The sequence below is a fragment of the Daphnia carinata genome, chromosome 2, assembly GCF_022539665.2.
Source record: "Daphnia carinata strain CSIRO-1 chromosome 2, CSIRO_AGI_Dcar_HiC_V3, whole genome shotgun sequence".
NCBI lineage: Eukaryota > Metazoa > Arthropoda > Branchiopoda > Diplostraca > Daphniidae > Daphnia > Daphnia carinata.
The window spans coordinates 6,289,233-6,309,440 of NC_081332.1; the positions used below are offsets into that span (position 1 = coordinate 6,289,233).

General features: G+C 40.9%; 3 protein-coding genes and 2 long non-coding RNA genes across 6 annotated transcripts in view; 2 read left to right on the forward strand and 3 right to left on the reverse strand.

The window, feature by feature from the left end:
• LOC130686574 (mitochondrial carnitine/acylcarnitine carrier protein-like) lies at positions 1 to 1,796 on the forward strand. Its single transcript, XM_057509695.2, has 8 exons — positions 1 to 304; positions 363 to 474; positions 565 to 721; positions 781 to 820; positions 891 to 1,011; positions 1,081 to 1,260; positions 1,328 to 1,433; positions 1,502 to 1,796. The coding sequence occupies exons 1-8, from the start codon at positions 203 to 205 to the stop codon at positions 1,581 to 1,583; spliced, it is 900 nt and encodes a 299-aa protein (XP_057365678.1). The 5' UTR covers positions 1 to 202; the 3' UTR covers positions 1,584 to 1,796.
• LOC130686579 (actin-related protein 2/3 complex subunit 4) overlaps positions 1,655 to 20,208 on the reverse strand; it is a 26,535-nt gene continuing 7,981 nt past the window's right edge. The window contains exons 1-5 of one of the 2 annotated variants that reach the window (XM_057509700.2): positions 2,712 to 2,864; positions 2,400 to 2,518; positions 2,132 to 2,339; positions 1,899 to 2,069; positions 1,655 to 1,842 (exon numbers count right to left, since the gene is read on the reverse strand). In XM_057509700.2, the coding sequence (XP_057365683.1) occupies positions 1,837 to 1,842; positions 1,899 to 2,069; positions 2,132 to 2,339; positions 2,400 to 2,518; positions 2,712 to 2,714 (507 nt within the window). In that variant the 5' untranslated portion in view covers positions 2,715 to 2,864 and the 3' untranslated portion in view covers positions 1,655 to 1,836. Of the gene's footprint in view, positions 1,843 to 1,898; positions 2,070 to 2,131; positions 2,340 to 2,399; positions 2,519 to 2,711; positions 2,865 to 20,208 lie in introns of those variants that run through there. The other variant, XM_059494103.1, reaches the window with a different exon arrangement.
• On the forward strand, positions 3,202 to 3,582 carry LOC130686580 (uncharacterized). Its single transcript, XR_009420561.1, has 3 exons — positions 3,202 to 3,269; positions 3,323 to 3,394; positions 3,453 to 3,582. It is a non-coding gene; the product is annotated as an uncharacterized LOC130686580 (long non-coding RNA).
• LOC130686587 (uncharacterized) lies at positions 7,408 to 8,046 on the reverse strand. Its single transcript, XR_008999929.2, has 4 exons — positions 7,945 to 8,046; positions 7,726 to 7,860; positions 7,563 to 7,661; positions 7,408 to 7,494 (listed from the first exon to the last, which is right to left on the reverse strand). It is a non-coding gene; the product is annotated as an uncharacterized LOC130686587 (long non-coding RNA).
• The window catches only part of LOC130686582 (plexin-B-like), a 38,133-nt gene continuing 27,113 nt past the window's right edge, over positions 9,189 to 20,208 (reverse strand). The window contains 19 exon segments of the mRNA XM_057509703.2: positions 9,189 to 10,354; positions 10,429 to 10,620; positions 10,698 to 11,082; positions 11,161 to 11,355; positions 11,451 to 11,604; positions 11,728 to 11,784; positions 11,875 to 12,223; positions 12,308 to 12,441; positions 12,576 to 12,718; positions 13,295 to 13,363; positions 13,732 to 14,488; positions 14,740 to 15,156; positions 15,516 to 15,764; positions 15,837 to 15,851; positions 15,853 to 16,095; positions 16,358 to 16,597; positions 16,694 to 16,876; positions 17,942 to 18,187; positions 20,040 to 20,172. Of these exon segments, the coding sequence (XP_057365686.1) occupies positions 10,075 to 10,354; positions 10,429 to 10,620; positions 10,698 to 11,082; positions 11,161 to 11,355; positions 11,451 to 11,604; positions 11,728 to 11,784; positions 11,875 to 12,223; positions 12,308 to 12,441; positions 12,576 to 12,718; positions 13,295 to 13,363; positions 13,732 to 14,488; positions 14,740 to 15,156; positions 15,516 to 15,764; positions 15,837 to 15,851; positions 15,853 to 16,095; positions 16,358 to 16,597; positions 16,694 to 16,876; positions 17,942 to 18,187; positions 20,040 to 20,172 (4,441 nt within the window). The 3' untranslated portion in view covers positions 9,189 to 10,074.

The following is a 20,208-nucleotide window of genomic DNA, read 5'->3' on the forward strand; positions in this document are numbered from 1 at the left end:
TCGACTGCTAAAACATGCTGCTTTTGATATGCAGGGAAGGGAAACAGTAATCAGATAGAACGTCTTCATCGTGAGATTTCATCTGTTATCTTTTACGTCAGTTGTCGGTCATTTGCAAAGTACCTCCAGTTTTTACCAGGATTTCTATTGTTATACCCTCCCAAATTGCAGTTTTTCGGCAGTAATCTTTTTTTTTCGAAAAATGGGTGAAGCTAACAAAGTAAGCCCGATCAAAAATTTTTTCGCCGGTGGATTTGGCGGTGTATGTACCATATTTGTGGGCCACCCGTTTGATACATTAAAGGTAACTCCTGCAAATTATTTTTGAAAATAAAACAGGTGTAAACATATACATGCTCTAGGTTCGTCTTCAAACGATGCCAATTGTACCAGGACAGGCCCCACTCTACAGGGGAACATGGGATTGCTTAACGAAAACAATAAAACACGAAGGGATAAGAGGCCTTTACAAAGGTAAATGAATAAGCCATGATTACTACTTGCCTAATAGTCATAGTCTTGTGAAAGGTATTTCAAATACTATATAAAAAAATACATAATTAGGTATGGCTGCCCCTATTACTGGTGTTGCACCTATTTTTGCTATAAGTTTTCTTGGCTTTGGTATTGGGAAAAAGCTTCAACAAAGTCATCCTAATGAAAAACTGACATTGCTACAACTCTTCAATGCAGGAGCCTTTTCTGCTATTGGCACAACCATGTAAGATTAGCTTTTGTTAAAGTTTGAACAGATCATACTTACTTTTTTTAATGTTAAAGCATTATGGCTCCTGGTGAAAGAATTAAATGTTTACTTCAGGTAATAGTGAAGAATTGCTGGTAATGAATCAGATACTAACAAAGCTTTCTCTACCATCTCATTGGTTTAGGTACAACAAGCAAGTACTGGCCCAGCAAAGTATGCAGGGCCAATCGACTGTATTCGACAGTTATATAAACAAGGAGGTATTCGCAGCATCTATCGTGGGACAGGAGCGACTTTGCTCAGAGGTAAGTGTAGGATATATTCCTAAACAGAATCTTCGTAAAGATCTACTAATTGCATTGTGTTAAAAATAGACGTGCCAGCCAGTGGAATCTATTTCATGACATACGAATGGCTCCAGAATACACTTGCACCCGAAAACTCGGAGGGCAAATTAAGCCCTCTTCGGACAATGTTTGCTGGAGGTATGGCAGGAATCGCAAATTGGATTATTGCTATTCCACCGGATGTGTTGAAGAGTAGATTACAAACAGGTAAATAAATGTCACTTATCCTTCAGAAAAGTTTAAAGCGCTACCTTCTTTTTTTCAAAAAATAAAGCGCCCGAAGGAACTTACCCCAATGGAGTACGAGATGTGTTCAAAGTGTTAATGCGTGAAGAAGGAGTTCGGGCACTTTATAAAGGAGCTGTTCCCGTTTTTCTTCGGTAAGCGGAAACTGCAGAAAGCAATTTATTGTCGAATATCTACATGTACTTTTACCTTTTATCCACAGAGCCTTCCCTGCCAATGCCGTATGCTTCCTAGGTTTCGAAATGGCTCTCAAGTTTTTGAACTGGCTAGCGCCGTCCCTCTGATTGAGGTGTGAAACTGTTTACAGTAGATATTATCAAGAAACATGCACACTCCAGCTTTTCAAAATATATAATAGTTTTTGGTAATGTTCTGGTTTATTCTTTGGTCTTGTGCATGAACTCACGCAAAGAGTTACTTGATTGTACACAAGTTAAGAATTTTGAATAAGCTTGCTTGCAAATAGGTTTATGCAAATAAAGTTGGGAATTCTCTTATTGAATTCTTTTGTTCCTCCTCCAAAAAAAGCTCATGGATTTAAAACTAAAGAAACAATAAAATTAAGTAACAGTAAGGAAGACAAAAAGAGTTTAACATACCCGCTTCAAAAATTCTTCAGCACATACACGGGCCCGTGCGTTTACGGCCAATTTCATTTCACTGATTTCTTTGTCTATCTCTTCCATAAAGTGAATGACAAAGTCAACTAATTTATGCTTGTACATAGCTTCAGTGTGGAAATTTGTTATCAGAAAACTAATGTCATACCCCTAAACGCATAGCAATCAATGAATATGAAACATCACTAAAACTAATACTGGAAGTACTTCACCTCCACAGGCTTCCGCCTTAAAACAATAAAATTTTCTGCTCTCATCATCATGAACCTCATAAATTTGTGGCAGAGAATTTTTTCAATTTCATCAGCTTGTTTGATGGAAATACTGATTCGAACTGAATTGATGGAGGCTTCAATCAAGACTTTTTCCTTCTCGTTTCGTGATATGACTACTGGGTTAAGTAACAGTTCCTTGCTTGTGCTATGAAAATAGAATAGTATGATGGTTAATGTTTTAAAGAAACCTTGAATATCATCTTACCGAACTTCCACTTCTGGTTTGTTGTGTCTTTCAACTACTTGAGATGAGAAGTTTTCGAGACACATGGCAGCTTCCAGAGTGCTCCGAACAGCTGACAAATAAGGCCTCAAAGTTGCAGACTACATAGAAAAATTCAAAACTGATCAAGCTAGTTTAACAAAGGTGATGGTTAAAGCATAGCAATAACTAATCATGATAATGTGGATAAAGTGGTAGTCACATTTATTAGTTTTGGATACAATTTAACTGAGAGCTGTCTTCAATTTAATTGAGGGATATGGTTTCTACACCACCAATAAACAGCAAACCCACCATTTTTGTAGTCTGAAATTGTTAAAAATTCTAAGAAACCAGGGCAACGATAAAGCCGGGCCTTATTATTCAAATCCTCTGCTGGTTTTGATTGTATAGGGTGTGCCAGAGCTGTCACAAATCACAATTTTTGTTTTAGATAACATAAGCAGTCAAAGAATTCGGTAAGGAACAAGCAATTTCGCAAGATGTCTCCAGAGTGCGCTAGGGATCCATTTTTCAAAACGTGAATGGAATGGTCGTAAATTATATGGCAATCCGTTTTGCAAAAAAATCAAATAAAATAACTTAAGGATAAAAATAGAAATTTTTCCGGAATCTATATGGCAATCCGTTTTACATAAAAAAAAAAAAATTGTCGGAAAAAAAAAAAAAAAAATCGCACTTTTTTCTTTTTTTCCGACACGTAGCCATCTACCGCTCAGACTCGTTATTACTGGCGTAGGCAATTTCAGTCCATTGGATGCCATTCGCAGTTAGTTCAGTAGTGTGGATGGAGAATAACGCGTGGCTGGAGGAACAAATGAAAAATGGATAAGATAATACAACAAAAGGATGGTAAGTATTAAGATTATTATATTGGTTTTCAATTATTAATTATTGTTTATTAGATCAAATTATGAAGCTGCAGGCCCAATTATTGGAACAACACAAAATATTAGATAACAGCAAAGCTAAGGATGGTAAGACCTAATACATAATGATTCTATTTATTTGCTTTTATTCATTTGTGTTTTGTAGCTCAAATTTTGAGTATACAAGCTCAGCTAGGGGAAAAGAACGAATTGGAACGGACGAGTTTCCAAACAGTGAAGGAGGTTTTTCCAAACTCATCCCTAACTGAACATGAGGATGAATTGGCATTAGGCGAACACAGTCAGGTACCTAAACTTTTCAAATAAGAATTCAAAATAAGTATAGAATTTTAACAAACAATTATTTATTGTTTAGTTATTCAGTCTACCACCTGACAGTGTGTTAAAGTTAAATCCTGTTAGTGCTGCACTAAAAGAATTGTTAGTAATAAGTCCATGCAGCGAAGGAAGTGAACAATTGTGGGACCGTATTTGGGCTGAAAAACGGTTGTGGTACGGAAACCCAGAAATAGCACGAGTTCAACATAAAACATGAATTAGGTACTTTTCGGTTTTTTGTCTATCGAAAAAGTATTTTTAATGCTATTATTTTGCATTCACAGAATTTTAGTGGGGGATCAAGTCAAGTCTGGAAGTGTTACAGGATGGAAGAGTGAGCCTACAGTTGAAAAACACAGAGTGCATTACCATTAAGGTATGAGGTAAAGTAATAGAGTATGCAAATTGTCTAATGAGAAGTACCATTTTGTGTGAATGAATCCTGTGTAACAGCAATCCCTTATAGTTCTGTCACAGCTAGAAGCCTCAAATAATTCTGCTTCTCTTGCTAAAGAACAACTTGTCCTTTACATTCAGAGTGTTGGTGAAGCTGGGTACTTAAATGGCCCTAAAGATGTTTCACTTCGCTGGCATTGCAGTGATGAACATCATACATGGACTCTTTAGGTATGAAAGGAATTTTCTTGAAAAAATTTTGAATTTATGACGAAGCATTTCTCCTCCTTTTTGCCAACCATGTCTAATCTACAAAAAAAAATTTATCCAATAGGAAAGGATTTTCAGCATACTGGGAACATAACTATCAACAATGCAACATTCCACAGGTGCTATTTTATCATTCAAGAGCCTTATACAATGATGTTCATCTGCAATTTGTATGGCCTTTCCCAAGCTTCTGCCAGAAGTTGAATCTATGTGTCATGTAAGTCACATGAGCAACAATTGAGATGCTTAATGGTGTTGTTTTTCTTTTCTCAGCATAGGTTAATAGTAACATTGGATCTGAAAAGATTCTTGGTTGGGGCAAAACACTGAATAAATTGTAATGATTGGATGGATGACATGACATTTCTATACTTAATTCGGATTCCCGAGACGGTATTTTATATTTTAAAAATTGAAGTGCATATCTGGGCTCCCTTCCTTTCCGTAGCCCCGTTTCCCCTTGACTCATAATAAGCCCGTAGGGGGTCATGCCCCTACTGTACGGTATATATAAAAACAACATATACCGAGGTTTGGAGGGCTCTGGCCGGAAAGGGGACGTGGGGGTCCGCTTAGTCCGATGATGTGTTCACGGAGGGCGAAGTGGCTACCCACAAATCCGAACTAAAGGTTAATCGCTCCTGTAAAAATGTTCCAAATCTTCAGCTCTTCTTCCGGCTTCTCTTAGCCAATCACCGGGTAATCTCCCCGGTGGGTCAACAAGGCAGTGTCTCCCCCTGCCTGGGTTGACGGCAACTTTTGAAAGGGCTATTATGCCTTTTTAAAGTTGCAAAAATAATTGTAATGTGCAGAGAATTGTCAATAAAAATTTTTTTATAAAATTTTTTTTGAAAAATTTGTTTCTTTCATTGTCTGTGTTAGCTGTATTCACACATTACATTTATCAACTTTTTTTTTTTCTTTGCTTTATTTGTTTTTGTCACCTTTGATGGTAAGCATTGTATCCATTGGTTTATCATTTATCTGTAAGTATTCAATTATTATTTATTACACTCTTTGAATTCTTCAACTTAGATTCAAGGAACAACGTGTAGTATCTGGATATTTTTTGAAGTAATTTTGTATCTTGTTTTACCCGTATGGGAACCGATCCTCAGACATTCAGCGTGCAACGCCGATGCTCTAACATTGAGCCACGAGATATATCTAAATATTTTATTATCGCATATTATATGTTATCGTCTAGGATGTTTATGCAGTCTTTCACAACTATATGTTTATCTTTCTATTTCTTTCAATAGGTTCAAAGCTCTGTGGTAGAGGTTTTAGCTGCGATACCTGTTACCCTGGGATCAAACCTCAGTAGATGTGTAAAAATGAAGTAGAATAAATGTAGAAGAGTATATTGCAGAATTGCATTTCAGTTTTATTCTAAGTGTAAATGCAAGTCCAAAAGTAACTAGAAAAAAGCCAACTTGACATCATATGAATCATGGCTCATTGGTAGAGCATCGGAGCGGTATGCCGAACAATCAGGGTTCGATCCCTGGATAATAATAGAATGCTTACAGATAAACGATAAACCAATGGAAACAATGCTTACCATCAAAGGTGACAAAAACAAATAATGCAAAGAAAAAAAAAAGTTGATAAATGTAATGTGTGAATACAGCTAACACAGACAATGAAAGAAACAAATTTTTCAAAAAAAATTTTATAAAAAAATTTTTATTGACAATTCTCTGCACATTACAATTATTTTTGCAACTTTAAAAAGGCATAATAGCCCTTTCAAAAGTTGCCGTCAACCCAGGCAGGGGGAGACACTGCCTTGTTGACCCACCGGGGAGATTACCCGGTGATTGGCTAAGAGAAGCCGGAAGAAGAGCTGAAGATTTGGAACATTTTTACAGGAGCGATTAACCTTTAGTTCGGATTTGTGGGTAGCCACTTCGCCCTCCGTGAACACATCATCGGACTAAGCGGACCCCCACGTCCCCTTTCCGGCCAGAGCCCTCCAAACCTCGGTATATGTTGTTTTTATATATACCGTACAGTAGGGGCATGACCCCCTACGGGCTTATTATGAGTCAAGGGGAAACGGGGCTACGGAAAGGAAGGGAGCCCAGATATGCACTTCAATTTTTAAATAATTAATACCGTAATACGCGGGAATACACATGCGACTGATGGAGGGAAATTCAATTCCGTACTTCAAATTATTATAACTTTTTGTTATCGCATCCCAACAAGAAACCTTCGCAGGTTCACTATTGTTTTAATCTAAATTAAGAAAATAAAACATAGATAAGCATAAGACGTTCTTATTGATATCGCTTACATGGTACATAAATTCATCATCTGCCATATTCCTGTAGAATCCTGGCAGCAGCTTCTAAAAGGCTAGCAGTTGCAAATGATCACCATAGCAAAAACTTGAATACGAAAGTTTGGAAGAACCCTTCGTGTTGGACACAGAGATCTTCCATGGGCTTTCCGGTTGGACGTTCCATGCACCATAAAAAACAGATAGGTTACAAAGTTGGTTGATTTGATCACTAAACGTTAAGGTAAACAATGTACCTGGTCTCGGCAGTCTTGACAACAATTTCCATTATAACATCATATCGCCTGATTTTATGGAAAAAGAATTTCGTAGGCGACAGTTCAGAATAGAAATGGTTGCACTCAAATCTATTGACAGGTGAGGATTAAGGACTGTCGCCTTAGGGAGTGCAAACCGCGATTTTCAAAACTATTAAATGCTTGTTAGCCATTGAAAGATTGCTGGCTGCCCGCAGACAATCGTTTGGGACATGATTAATGAGGTGCTTCGTGGATAAAGTTCGTTTTTTTTTAGTCCTCTCCAGGATGACATGAATTCCAGCATGTTCTACACATGTATCAGCACTTAGTGATACACCAATAAAAACAATTAAAAAATTTAAAATAGTACCACCTTTTAATGTTTTTGACTCCATGATTCCTCTTCGTTGCAATTGTGAAGGCAAGACAACTGACCTATGGTGATTTATTCATCACACTTGTCATAACCGTTTTCCCAATGTATCAGCTTTTCTGCCAACAGTAGTTTACTAATACAACATTGACGATTAAAATTAGAAAACTAAACAAACTCAGCAGAAATGCATTACCAGGGAGTAACATCTTGCATGTTGACGAAGAATCCTCGGTTTATCATGTACATGGCAGAATATCCACATTGCCTGGATGGTGCAATCCTTTGTGTAATCACACAAATAGTAACTAAAACATATTGAATTGAAACAAAATTTAAATGAAGTTTTACCCAACAGCCGGCTGCACCTCTGAATTCCAAAACTACGTCTACATATTCGTATCAAGCTTTTCCAGCATGTCTCACCTTTGGCATTTGTTTAAATCATTCCTTCAAAAATTTTTAATAAATGTAAATAAAGTAAACAATTGATATTTATGTGACGTCGGAGTACCATTTGGCTGTCAAGCATTCCATACAAGATAGGCATTTTGAAGAATCAGTGGCAGCAATCAAGTGCTACAATTTGAATATGGGCTAGGTGTTATAGTCGCTGAGGGCTCTCAATCCCTAAACTGAACCTTGCTCACTGATGTGACAATTTATAAAAGGATTTAAATCTTAATTAATGAGACATGCAGGATACTGTATAAAATTATAGTAAAGATGGTACCAAATGCTGAGTTACTAGAAATTTTGCCTGGGAAATCTCCAACTGACCATGTGAAACATAAGTCAGCTGTACTGCATTTGCAAATCCAGTGTTCAAGTAACCATATCCAATCCACGTCTGAAGGAATGAATGAGAAAATTAAATAGGAATCTGGCGGCTAGATGGCCATAGCTGTAAAAAAGAAAAAAAAAGCCAAAATTTTTTTTTTTGGGGTAAAACGGATTGCTGTAATTTCGAGTATATCCTGTGATATCCAATCAATTTCTATGGTGTCAGTTTTTGCCGAAAAAAGTTTTAAGCCCGACTAATAAATAAGCCCGACTTTCTGCTGCATCGCGCTAGCATTGCGTCAAGTATTCGGTGTATTTCAAAAACGATTAACTTAATAAAAAAAACAGCAATTTTCCCTGAAACAGATTCAATTTTGAGTTTATCCTGGGATATTTAACCAATTCCGATGAGTATCAATTTTTGCCGAAAAAAAAATTTTAAGCCCGAATAAATAAGCCCAAGCGCCAGTACGCTACAGCGCTAGCGCAATACAGCAAAAATATTCCGTGATTGTACTGTATGTAGAGAATTAACTAGAAAATGACCGCTAGATGAAAATAGTAGTAAAACGGAAAAATACTATATTTTTTTCGCTCAAAAAAAAAAAAAATTATCGTTTTTTCTGTTTTACTTTTTTCTGCTCTCTCCGACCCGTTTTTTTATAGTATGATCTCCTTGTTTAATCGAAGGGATGACTTAAGGAAAAACACAGCCATCCTTTTCAATTTATTTTATGCCATAACGCTGGCAAGAGCTTATTGGAATGTATCACGCGCCGCTCTTCCGTTCAAGACTTATAAAGCATTTCGTTACACGGTATACGTTGAGGTTCGGTCGAACAAAATTCAGGTGGTAGGCAATGTTCTTGGATGTTTCTCAACTTGAATAGCTTCCTTAGCTTACCAACAAGTGACTAGCGATTCAGTATTACAGCGTAAGGCACGCGGAAGTTGTTTGTGCTTTTGCCTGAGCGCGTTCCGGGTCATTAATGAAGCATCTGTTAGCGATCTTGAAGTTCTAATGCGGGTTGTCCGTCATGTAATTTAGCAAATCCTTGTGCGGGTTCCCTACAATAATCCTTTTCCCTATCTAAAATTTTTATTAGGAGGTAAAAAAAAAAAAGATTAACAACTACTAAAACCTAAAAATTAAAAAATTAGGAGAAATAAAGCAACGACAATTTTTTTTTCTTTCAGAACCTGACTAGAAAAAAACATTTTTTTTTCCAAATTTGTGATACATAATTTTTGCGAATATACACGTACAAACCACACAGGCCACAAATCATTTGGGAAAATCAACAGTCAACTCCATAGTCAGGGGATAGGGGGAAAAATATGTTCCACCTGTCTCGATAATGCGCATGTGCTTATTCGCAAGGGTTGTTTTTCTCTTCCATTTCATATATATAATATTAGACATGATCTGAATTTTAAAATAATGAGAGAAACATAAGGGACAAGGTGTATACAATTTGAAAGAAAAAACTGAAAAGCTTGGTCTATGATTAAGGAGGGAACACCGTTTCCAACGGGTGGACAGTGTCTTCTGTGTGCACATGTAATGACATATAAACAGCCCCATAGTATTAATATTTAACATGAAAATGAACATCATTTTAAACTACTCATGTTTTTGCGAGGGAGTTACAGGGTATAGGGATCTTACAGAAGAAAAGGAGAGGCGACAAGAACCACCATCGGTCCATGCAAAAGAATCATGCGACGCCAATAGAATCTACAAATGGAGAGGGAAAACCAATGATATCCAGTTACAAAAATAAACGAGGTGAGGGGACCAAACAAAACAAATGCGGATTCGATCTCGAAAGAAGAGAGACCAATCGAGGCACAATTTTCCAAACAGTTATTCTATCTCTTTGTGGCGGCTTCATAATTATTTATCCCTTTAACATTTGACGAGCGGGCGAAATATCGGTCTTCTCACACGCCGATATCGTCATGCAAATTTATCTTGCTTTTTTTCTTGCCATTTCTTTTTATCACAGATCAGAAAGGGATTTCTCCACGACAAAGCCGTAAGATTTCGGCGTTTTTTACTTTTTATTGTTAATTGTCATCAACAGGCCGAAGTTTCTTCGCCCTCCATGACGCAGGCAACATTGGCCAAGCGCTGGGCCAGTTGCAGTTTCCGGCAATAGTTCTCCTCCTCCAAGTTTTCAAAAAGCTGCACACGGTATTTATTAACGTAGATATAGAGCTCCTTCAGGGCGGCTACAGTGTCGAATTCTCCGATGTGCAGCATCGACAGTTGCTGCATGGTCGAGTTCATCTCTTGGTCGGGGATCTGAGGCATACTCGAAACGTCTTGGTAGAAAGACGAAACCATTTCGCGGAATCTATTTTCACAATAAAATAAAGTGAGATCAATATAAATTCTGGCTTTTCACGTGAGAGGCAAATCAATTCATACTTTGGTATATCCTTGGCGAAAAGAAGTTTATTGGAAGGCGAATCTTTGCCTAGGCGGTGCTCAGATGTGGAGCATGAATCCATAAACGTTTGTGCGATAACCGACAGGCAAGAGTCAACCGTGTTAGTCTTGTAAATATCGAATACGAAGTCGGGATTCTTGATGAAATTTACCCAGAATCTCAGTGGCAAGCTAACCATTGCAGAAAGGAAAAAAAAAATTATTAATTATATGTCTAAGTAATGATTTTTCAAAAATATTCGCTATACCTATTTGATTTCCAGGCGTGGAGCACTTCGGGGTCGGTAATATTATGCTTGCGAGCCCCTTCGTCGAGGAGATCGAAGAGCCATTTGATAGCCGGAGGTAAATGCTCGTCGACCGTCAGGATGGTGCGGAAGAAATCGACTACGTATTTCTCGATTGTGCCTTTGGTAGAGAGGAGACGGGTGAGGAAGATCTCGGGGATGGCTTTGGGCGTGCGATCCATCTGGCCGTTGGGTGACCATTGCTTGCTATTCGACTTGGTGTCGTCCATGGGCGGTCGAACCAAGTGGAACGTTTGCAAGTGATTCACCCCGTTTTCCGGATCGCCGTTGCCGTTCTGCAGGATTGCGTGAGTCAGTGTCGAGTTGAAGTTGTAAGCGTTGACACCTTCAAAGCGAAAACAATAAGAAATGGCTAAATTAGAATCGTCCGAATCGGATTTGAATGGCACAAGGTGTAACTTACAGTTGCGATACGACGATTTGCAGTGGCCGTTCGTCATAGTGCAGTTGTTGATTTTGCGTGGTACCAACGACATAACAGCAGACTCTTTGACACCATAGTGAGCTAAAGTATTAAGCTTCTTCCAGCCGTTGATGACTTTTGATGTCGCATCTTCATCAGACAGGATGACACTGCCGCCGCGCAGCTGTCGCCATTCTGCAACAATCAAATACAAATTTAAATTAGCAAATCCAATTTCGAATTCCCAACTATAAACAATAAAAAAAAAAAAATGAAACGAGAAACCATACCTAGATCGACTTCGTAAACAGCTGGACGCAGCGAGAAGGGGGTGTGACGGTAGAGGGCGTCGAGTATTTTGTGCTTGACTTGACTGATGGTGTCACAATCCAGGACGCGGCACTGGATCTTCTCCTCAAGCTCTTCTGGCGCCAAGGGAATCGTCTGGTGACAAACGAAAGAGAAAAGGCCGAAACCAAAAAGGAAGAGTATTATTTTCTCTGTTGCATACAGTGAAAAACGGTGACGTCATGATTGATTTCCAAATCGAATAAAGCCCACACTTACGTGGTACGGCTGGTAGGGGATCTTCTCGTAGTGATCCTCTTGAACTAGATGGATCGTCTGGATGGGATTGCGGGGGGGGGCGGCCAAAATAGAAGGATTAGCAACAGTGGAAATCACTAAAGAGATTGGAGCGTTAGACAAACTCACCACGAAAGAGTGATCGATCTGTTCGCGAAGGAGTCTCTCCTCCGAGAGCGAGTAGCGGGCGTCGTGCGTGATCGAGTCGACGGGTCCCTTCTCCACCTGGTACTTGATAGCCTTGAATAGGACAAAGATGGACTGTCCAGCTCGGTCTTTGAGGTAGTGGTACATGGAGAGAGCCATCCAGTTGGAGAGCATCTTCTCCACAACGGACTCGGTGCGGCGGAGCATCAGCTGCGGATGCTTGGTGCTTACGGCCTTATCCATCAGTCGGAAGAGAAGAGAACGCAAGACGCTCGTGGCATACTCCATGTTGCCCATCAACGTCACTACCAGCAGAGAAGCCACGTTCACCCTGGACACAGCAAAAGAGAGAAGAAAAAAAAAACATTTAAATAAAGAAATATTCAATGTAAAGAATGAAATGCAGGAGATTTACTTGTCGCGGATGCTAAAGTCCCGCTGCGATTCGAGCGTCTCGATGAAGGTGAGCAAGAAGTGTTTGTTGCAAATGAGCTGCTCGAATTGCATCATAGCCGCATCGTAATTGGTTCTCGGTCCAGTCAGACGACGCTGTATAACAAAAAAAGCGAAAAGGAAGGTTAAATACGAAAAACAATTGTTGCAAAGATCTTAATGAAAAAAATAGCCCAAACATTTCGGTCCGTAATTCTGCGTTGATTGCGTTCGAAATATTTCTATTTTACCTTTGGGTCGTTGAGGATTGGATGATCGTTGACTCCTGGGAAGAAGACTTTCATCACGTACGTCTTGTGATCCAGCGTCGGGGTACCGAGTGATTGTAAATCCGCTGTCAAATCCGTCATGTCCGTCTGGAGTTCAGCAAAAGCTGTAAAAAAAAACAAACAAAAGAATTGCGCGAATGGAAAAAGAAAATTGTTAATCTAGATATATTTCAAGACAAGACTCTCTTTTTTCTTGTGTTCTATTTATATACCTATACGATATAGCCTAACACTCGACAATTTCATCTACAGTAACAAAAACTAGCGATATATGTATATAGCCTTCGAGAATCTGAGAAAAAAGGTAGAGGAGAGAGAGATCAACGGAATTGTGAGGACGGGCTGGATGAGACGGAATGAGAAAGAGCTTTAAGAGAGATATATAACTGGAAACGGCGGCGCAACCGGAGCAAAAATACAAAGTAAAAAGAGGTGGCCAAAAGAAAAGAGGAGAAAGCTCATCATAACGTCTCGGAAGGATGGAAAAACGGGACCGAAGTCAAGGATTAAAGAAGAAGTGGAAGAGGGGGATGGCATGAAAGAGGGTCCAACGGGGCTGGTAGGTACGAGGAAGGAAACTAATAAAAAAAAAAAAGAAAAATGGGAGGAAAGAATAAATAAATCAATAAAATGGAAAAAAAAAAAAAAAAAAGAATAAAAGCCAGAAATGAAGCCAATACCAGGAAGATTGGCGCCACCACCACCAAGACCAGAGCGTCGCGTGTCCCACGTGCACATTTGTGCGAACGCTGTGTGGAAAACGGCACAGCAACACGACAAATAAAATAAGAACCAATATAGATATCAAAATACAGTACCAACAAAATAAAATAAAAGGAATAGTCAGTATAAAAGAAGGGGCGGGCACGAAAGAGAGTATCAAATCCAACCAAATCAAACCAACAATCAAAACGTGCTACAACTTGAGATAGCGTTAACAAAATCAAGCACGCAGAGTGCATCATTTTTTAGCGGTGATTTCAGGAAAGATAAGTTTTTTTTAAGGATTTTTTTTTAATGGCATATTTAACAGATTGAAAATAAGAGAAGGTCAACTTTAAAAATGTAATTTTTTTTTTTTTTTTAAAACTTGGATTTTTTAAAAATGTTGTATTACCTTGTTTGCATTCGGAGCGGACGTTGCTCTCGAGGGTATCCATCTGGATCTGAATGCGTTTATATTCGCGCTCTGCCTGTGTCGACTTGCGGCGGTACACGAGCAGAATGGCGATGGAGACAAGGACAAGGAGAACACCACCGGCCGTGATACCACCGATGGCTTCAGGCGGGAATGTGTACGGCTTCACCACTTCGTACTGCAGGTATCCGATGGGGAATCGCACATTCTGGCCAACACGGACGACAACTAGCGGCAAACCCGATTCGGTCTTGATACCGATCTCGTCCGTGCCTGTCGGCTGGACTTCGGGCGGCGTACACACAAGTTGCGTGGCTGCTAGAGAGGTGACGTTGCAAGAACGAGTACCGATTGTCACGTTGACGTCCGTTTCGTCGCTGGCCAAGTTCAGATTCTCGCCTTCGATGACCAAAGTGTCGCCCTTGTACAACTTGATCAAACTGGCACCGACAAATGCCGAATAGCTGGGATCTTCCACGTATTGCAGCTGTTGAAAGTGTTTCTTGAGGTCGCGGACCGATTCGACGTTGTCCATCAGGAAGCCGATGCGCAACGTGACCGAACGCGGGACGTCGCGATGCGGCCGCAGACCGGCTCGCTTGCGACGCGACAACGGTGAAGAAGACGGAGCGGCAGTGAGGGCGGCCAACTGCATCCGGCGGGCGTTGATCAGGGCTTCAAAGTCAACGGGCGGGGACGGGCACTCCATATGCGAAGCACTTACAACTCGGCACACCTGGAACATGCACAAAACATCATTAGAGAAAATAGATTTTTGCATATATTTAAATCTAAAAGAGAACGGGGAAAAATAATAGGGTCGAGTTTGAATTTGTTCTTTTGTTCTTTCAAATTGATCTAATTATTATTTATTAAATATTTTTTTTTTTTTTATTTTAAACTTTTTTTTTTTTTTTGTTTTTTTGCGGGGTCTGTGTTATTTCCTCCGACTTTCCAATGTTTGCTCTCATTTCCTCTTTTACGTACCGTCACGTTGGCCACGGTGATTCCGTCATCCATATAAACGGCCATTTGAGGTTTCTGGATCGAATCGAGATTGGTGCCGTGGACCGAGAGGAGTCGGCCGCCAGAGGCGAAGCTCCTGAGAGGCTTGACCTCCATGATCGTCGGGTCTTTGGTATAACTGAACGGATTCTTGGCCAGAACACGTTTAGCGTTGTCTATGGTCACAGTCAACTGGGCGACGGTACGCGGGCCGGATGTGCGCGAACTGGTGCACAAGAGCCGAGTTCCGGACGCGTGACTGCTGTTCACCAGACAGGGCAGTTCGTCGAGGAAGGCCGAAACGCTGCTGCCCATGTTGAGGTGGAATCCCGTGATGGAGAGCAAAGTGCCACCGCTTTGCGGTCCGAATGTGGGGAACACGCTGTGCAATTCCAAGTCCTGAACAATCATAAAAGAAAAACAAATAAAAAAAAGACCCGAATTACATGGAGGGAAATGTGGGTCGACAGGAAATCGAACGAATGTTGCAACAACTGAAAAAGATAAACAAAAAAAAACAAACAAAACAAACACAAACGAAAATTCAATGGAACAGCAAATCGAGGTCGGACTCTCGGATTGCGCAGAAATCCGACTACAATGCGCCGAGTGGGTAACGTTAGAGGTTAATGGCCGTCCGTATCGGATGCCATTACTCGAAACGTCAACGCAGAACACACCCGTGCCCGTCGTTTACACGCACACAAAGAGCACTTGCGTAAAAAAAAAAAACGGAAGCTAGAAAACAAAATACGAACCTTGTAGGAATATTTGACGGTCGATTCAGTGTAGCCGGCCGTATTGCCAATAATGACGGGCGCATCGATTTCAGCCGGAGCTGGCCCAGTCCGGCAGATAATCTTGACCGAAACTTGATAATCAATCAGCTCGCAGGGTATATCACCAATGCGAATTTTGCCTTTGACGTCCTCCTCTTTCAGGCCGAGATTGCTGCCTTCAATCGTCACCAGAGTTCCACCTTCAATCGGGCCACTCAACGGCTTGATCTGAAAATAGCAAATAAATCATTTAGAAATTCATTTTTATTCAATGTAACAATGGAATTATTTTAGACGTACCACGTCAATGCGTGGGTCGAGGACATTCAGATGCAGCGCTGAGAGGGCAAGCTTCACTGTAGGCGCAGACGGAGCCGCACCAGGCGCAACGGTACTTTTTGGCTCGGGTAACGCAGAGGGAGCAATCGGGATGATCTCGATGAGATCCGAGTATGTCGCACTTGTACAGAGTGACGGGCAAGGAACCGACGTAATGGTCTCCGTTCCAGACGACTGACACTTGGGCTTCGTATTCACCCACGTTGGCTTCATAAGAGTACTGCAAAAAAAAAAAAAACAATACACCAGGAAATGAAAAATGAGAAACTGGAAAATCAAAGCAGAAAATCAGGAGGCATTTTATGACGGCTCATCTCTCATTCATATCATTCTCGTGTTTCTCATGCTCGGGGCTTCACGTTGAACACCCGTCGCGTCATATAGTTCCTGCTGATGGTGCAACATTTTGTCGGGCGGAAGTCGACAGCGTGAGAACCAGAAGTCAATCGAATAATAAACTGCGACAGATGATGTAAAGTTACCGTCGTCTTGTCGCAGACCACATAGCGTCCGGCCTCGATGCGGGCGCCGATGGCCATTTTGGCTCCTTCGATGTCGACCAGGCACTGGAAACCAGCGTGTCCGGCCTGAGGGTGTGGCAGGTTTTCAGCTTCCAGGACGAGCTCACGGGCGACTCCACTGGGTACCAAATCATCTTCGTCGGCCGGACGTCTCAAACGCGGGCAATAGCCGGCTCCGTGCGTCATCAAATGTGCCGGATTCTATCATTAAAAAAAACAAAAAAAAAACGCATTAGTTTCATCAATTAAACAAATTTAAAAAAAAAAATCGTTTTAATGTTAGTTTAATATATTTACATTTTCTCCGCTGACGACGGTCCGCTGGCATGTGCTGGCGTTGTGGGTGCAGCGGTTCTCGTGGACGCACCAGTTGCACGCCCATTGGGCTTTGACGCAGGACGAGCAGGTAGTGTGCCTGGAACAGTCGTAGTAGGCGAAATTGCGGCTCACAAAATCCTTGTTCGTCTCAGACGACCGCACCTGCCACGAGTAAATACATTATGAAGATGCATTTTCCTTCCTCTTTCTCTCTCTCTCTCTCTCTCTCTTTTTTTTTTTTAATTTTGATTTATGATTTAACGAACAAAGAAGAAAAGAAATGTTTCAATCCCGTTAAGTTTCCTTTTCTTTGTCTAGTTTCGTTCTGCTACACAGAGAGCGGACGAAAACAATCCACCCCCCACGAATCGGCCAGTCATTTCCATTAGAAAATGTAGAACTCGTATTTACATTTCATATGCATGTAGAGATGCGTAGAGTGGATATAATGAAAAATAAAAATAAAAACATAATCATCGTTTTAAAGAAACAACAATAGTAACAACAACAATGAGAAGAACCAGGTTGGGATTCATATCATCTGTTTAACTAACGGACGGACGTTGATGGAGAGGCAAAGACCCAGAGGAAGTCTTTATTCTTGTTCTTCTTTTATTTTTGCCTGTTGCTGTTATTAATATATTTCTTTTTTTTTTTTTTTTTTTTTGAGAGCGAAGAACAACAAAAAAAACAAAAAAAAAGAATAGAGGGGGGAAGCCATCTGTCATTTTCAAAAGCGCGTTTTTGGCTATTGCGTGTGCATCTGCGTCCATTGGACGTTCATCCGTCGCCGCGAGACGCTGTTTCCCGACGTTATTGATGTTAGTTCAAAAATAAAAATAAAACCTCTTCTTTTATTTTTTCGAGACTTAACGGACAGATATTTCCCCCAGGTGTGGACCCATCGTTCAAAATGCGAAGTATAAGAAGTCAAGACGAGCGTCATTCGTTTTCTTTCTTTTTTTTTTTCGAAGCAATCAGCGTTGAATAAAAAGAAAACGAGACGAGTCGACAGTGTGTACTTTTGCCTAATTGCATCCAGTGTGTAATGACCTGCTCGAATGGCAGCAAAGTCGAGAGGGGAAACAACTCGTTGAATGCACCAAAACAACGTCCGGTTTTTCGCTTTTTTCTTTAAAAAATCGATCAGACCCGTAAACGCTCAAAGACCCAGGTGGACTTTTGTTAATTGTTTTATGAAGAGAGAAAAAAAAAAAAAAAACGTACCGAAAGTGGGACCAGAACGTGATCGGTGACCGTGTTCTGGTTGCTGCCCGTCAAGCTCGGCGTCAGCACGGAATTGGCCACGCTGACGGAGGAGGTCGGAATGGCCGGTCTTGATTGGAGATCCGGCGTCGGGCAAGAGAGTCCAGTGGCCGTGACAGTGGCGTCGATGGGGTCGGCATCGCCAAAAACGCACTTGTACTTGGCGCCTAATGGCAAATCCGGAAGTGTCCTGATCGTCAACTGAACCTGAAAATAAAAAGAAAGGATAAGAAATTTCACGTTTAACGGACGTAATAACTAAGCGAAGCGGGACTGCAAGTTTAGGGTCAAGAAAAGCTACAAAATTGGGAGGGGGACATTGTCCGCGCACGTGCTGTTATCGCAAACGGACCAAAGAAACAATCGCAGATGGAAAGGAGGGGAACGAGTAAACACGTCACGGTGGCAGATGTCGTTCTCCTAATGGTACGCAATATCGAAAAAAATAAAATAAAATAAAGAAAACCTAAAGCATTTTTGCTTTGATGCTACTATTTACACATCGTAAACGTACAACGTGGCGAGGAAAACGTAGATGATGACAATTTGTCCAACTTCCGACGTTCGACTGTTGGTCTACTTTCCCTCCCCTCCCCCCGGAAATAAATGACCTCGTATTTTCCCCAACAATATTACACAACAAAATCAAACATAAATAATGAAGTCAATCAAAAAAAAAATAAAATAAATATATATATAAAACGAACCAAGCGAGGAGAAAACTTGTCGTTTCTCATCAGTCAAGTTGACTGGAATATGAAAATTAAAAAAAAAAGAGGGGGGGGGAGGGGGATCGCGACGGCCGTTTCTAATTTTTACGACGTGTCATGTCGCGTATTATGAACACAAAGCAACGCGCATTAGTGTTCACGTGTCGCGCGTCTCTCTTCTTTTTTTTTTTTTTTTTTTTGTTTCAGTTTGGGCATGTACGGCGCCGCCGCTTTTGTCGGTTTTCAAATATAAATAAAAAAAGGCCCTTTTTTTTCTTTTAATATTTTATTTGATTTCCCTAATTCGGCTTGACTGCTTTGGCCGAAAGGGTGTTTCCAAAGCACGGGCATCTGCAGTCGACAAAGATCGCATTACATTCATAACTCGAGTTGGCATGCTTCTCTGCATCTTTCTCTTGACAAATCTTGTGCCAGAGCATCCGCATGGACGGACGGAAGGGAGCGGGGAGGGGATAAAAACCGCACTCCTCCGTCGGTTGGCGTCCGAAAAAAAAGAAAAGAGACTTTGATCGACAATGATTTCATTAGATCATCGTCCTCTTCTTCAGCCATTGCCACCACCCCCTTCTTTTTTCTTTGGTGGTAGCGCTCCTCCTCCTTCCTCCTACCAAACTGAAAACCACCATCACTGTTTAAATAAGCGGGATGTCGGCAGATATTCACGCTTCATAAATTTCGATGAGAGCAGCCCCCCCCCCCTACCCCGGCATCTACATTATTTTTATTTTTTTTTTCTTTTCTGAACATGACATTCACCGATGACTTGTAATGTTTAATATGGGAAACGGGGTGGGGGGAAAAGCGACAGCGCCCCGATCTTTTAAACCGAGACAGTGTAACTAATCGCGTTAGAAATAAAAAGCTTCCGGAGCATTTGAAGAAAAAAAAAATGTACGCCCTTCCACATCCGCAACAAGCAGCACCAAACTTTTACTACGACGTCTCTCCGTTTTGCGACCCCCCCCCCCCCCCAGCTTTCTCTTTCCATATGATAGGGGGGGGGGGAACATCGTGTGTGTGCTAGCGCACGTGATCCTTTGGCAAAAAAAAAACAAAAAAAACATCAAACGACGTTCAAAAGTGTCTTTTATCGTCTTGGACGTTATATAGAGTTCCATAAATTGATGGAGACTACTACTACTACCTATTCCCATCCACTGTCTATCTTCTTTCTCTTGGCTTTTTTCACTTCGATATATGCATCGAACAGATTCAACCAGACGATGAAAGAGAAGTCAATCACACATTTTTCTTTCTTTTTTTTTTTTTTTTCGGGGGGAGTGGGGGGAGTGGGGGTGTAGGTGGAGTGGAGTGGAGTTGAAACTTACGACTGCTGTTTGAGCGATGGGGATGCGATCGGGCAGGACTTGCTCGAAATCGATACACTGCTGGCCGGATCCGTAGGCTAGCCAACGCGGCGAGCTGGTAGTGGCCTTCTGGCAAGCACTCTTCACGGTACATCTGTTGAAAGAAAAGAAAAGAAAAATAAAATATATA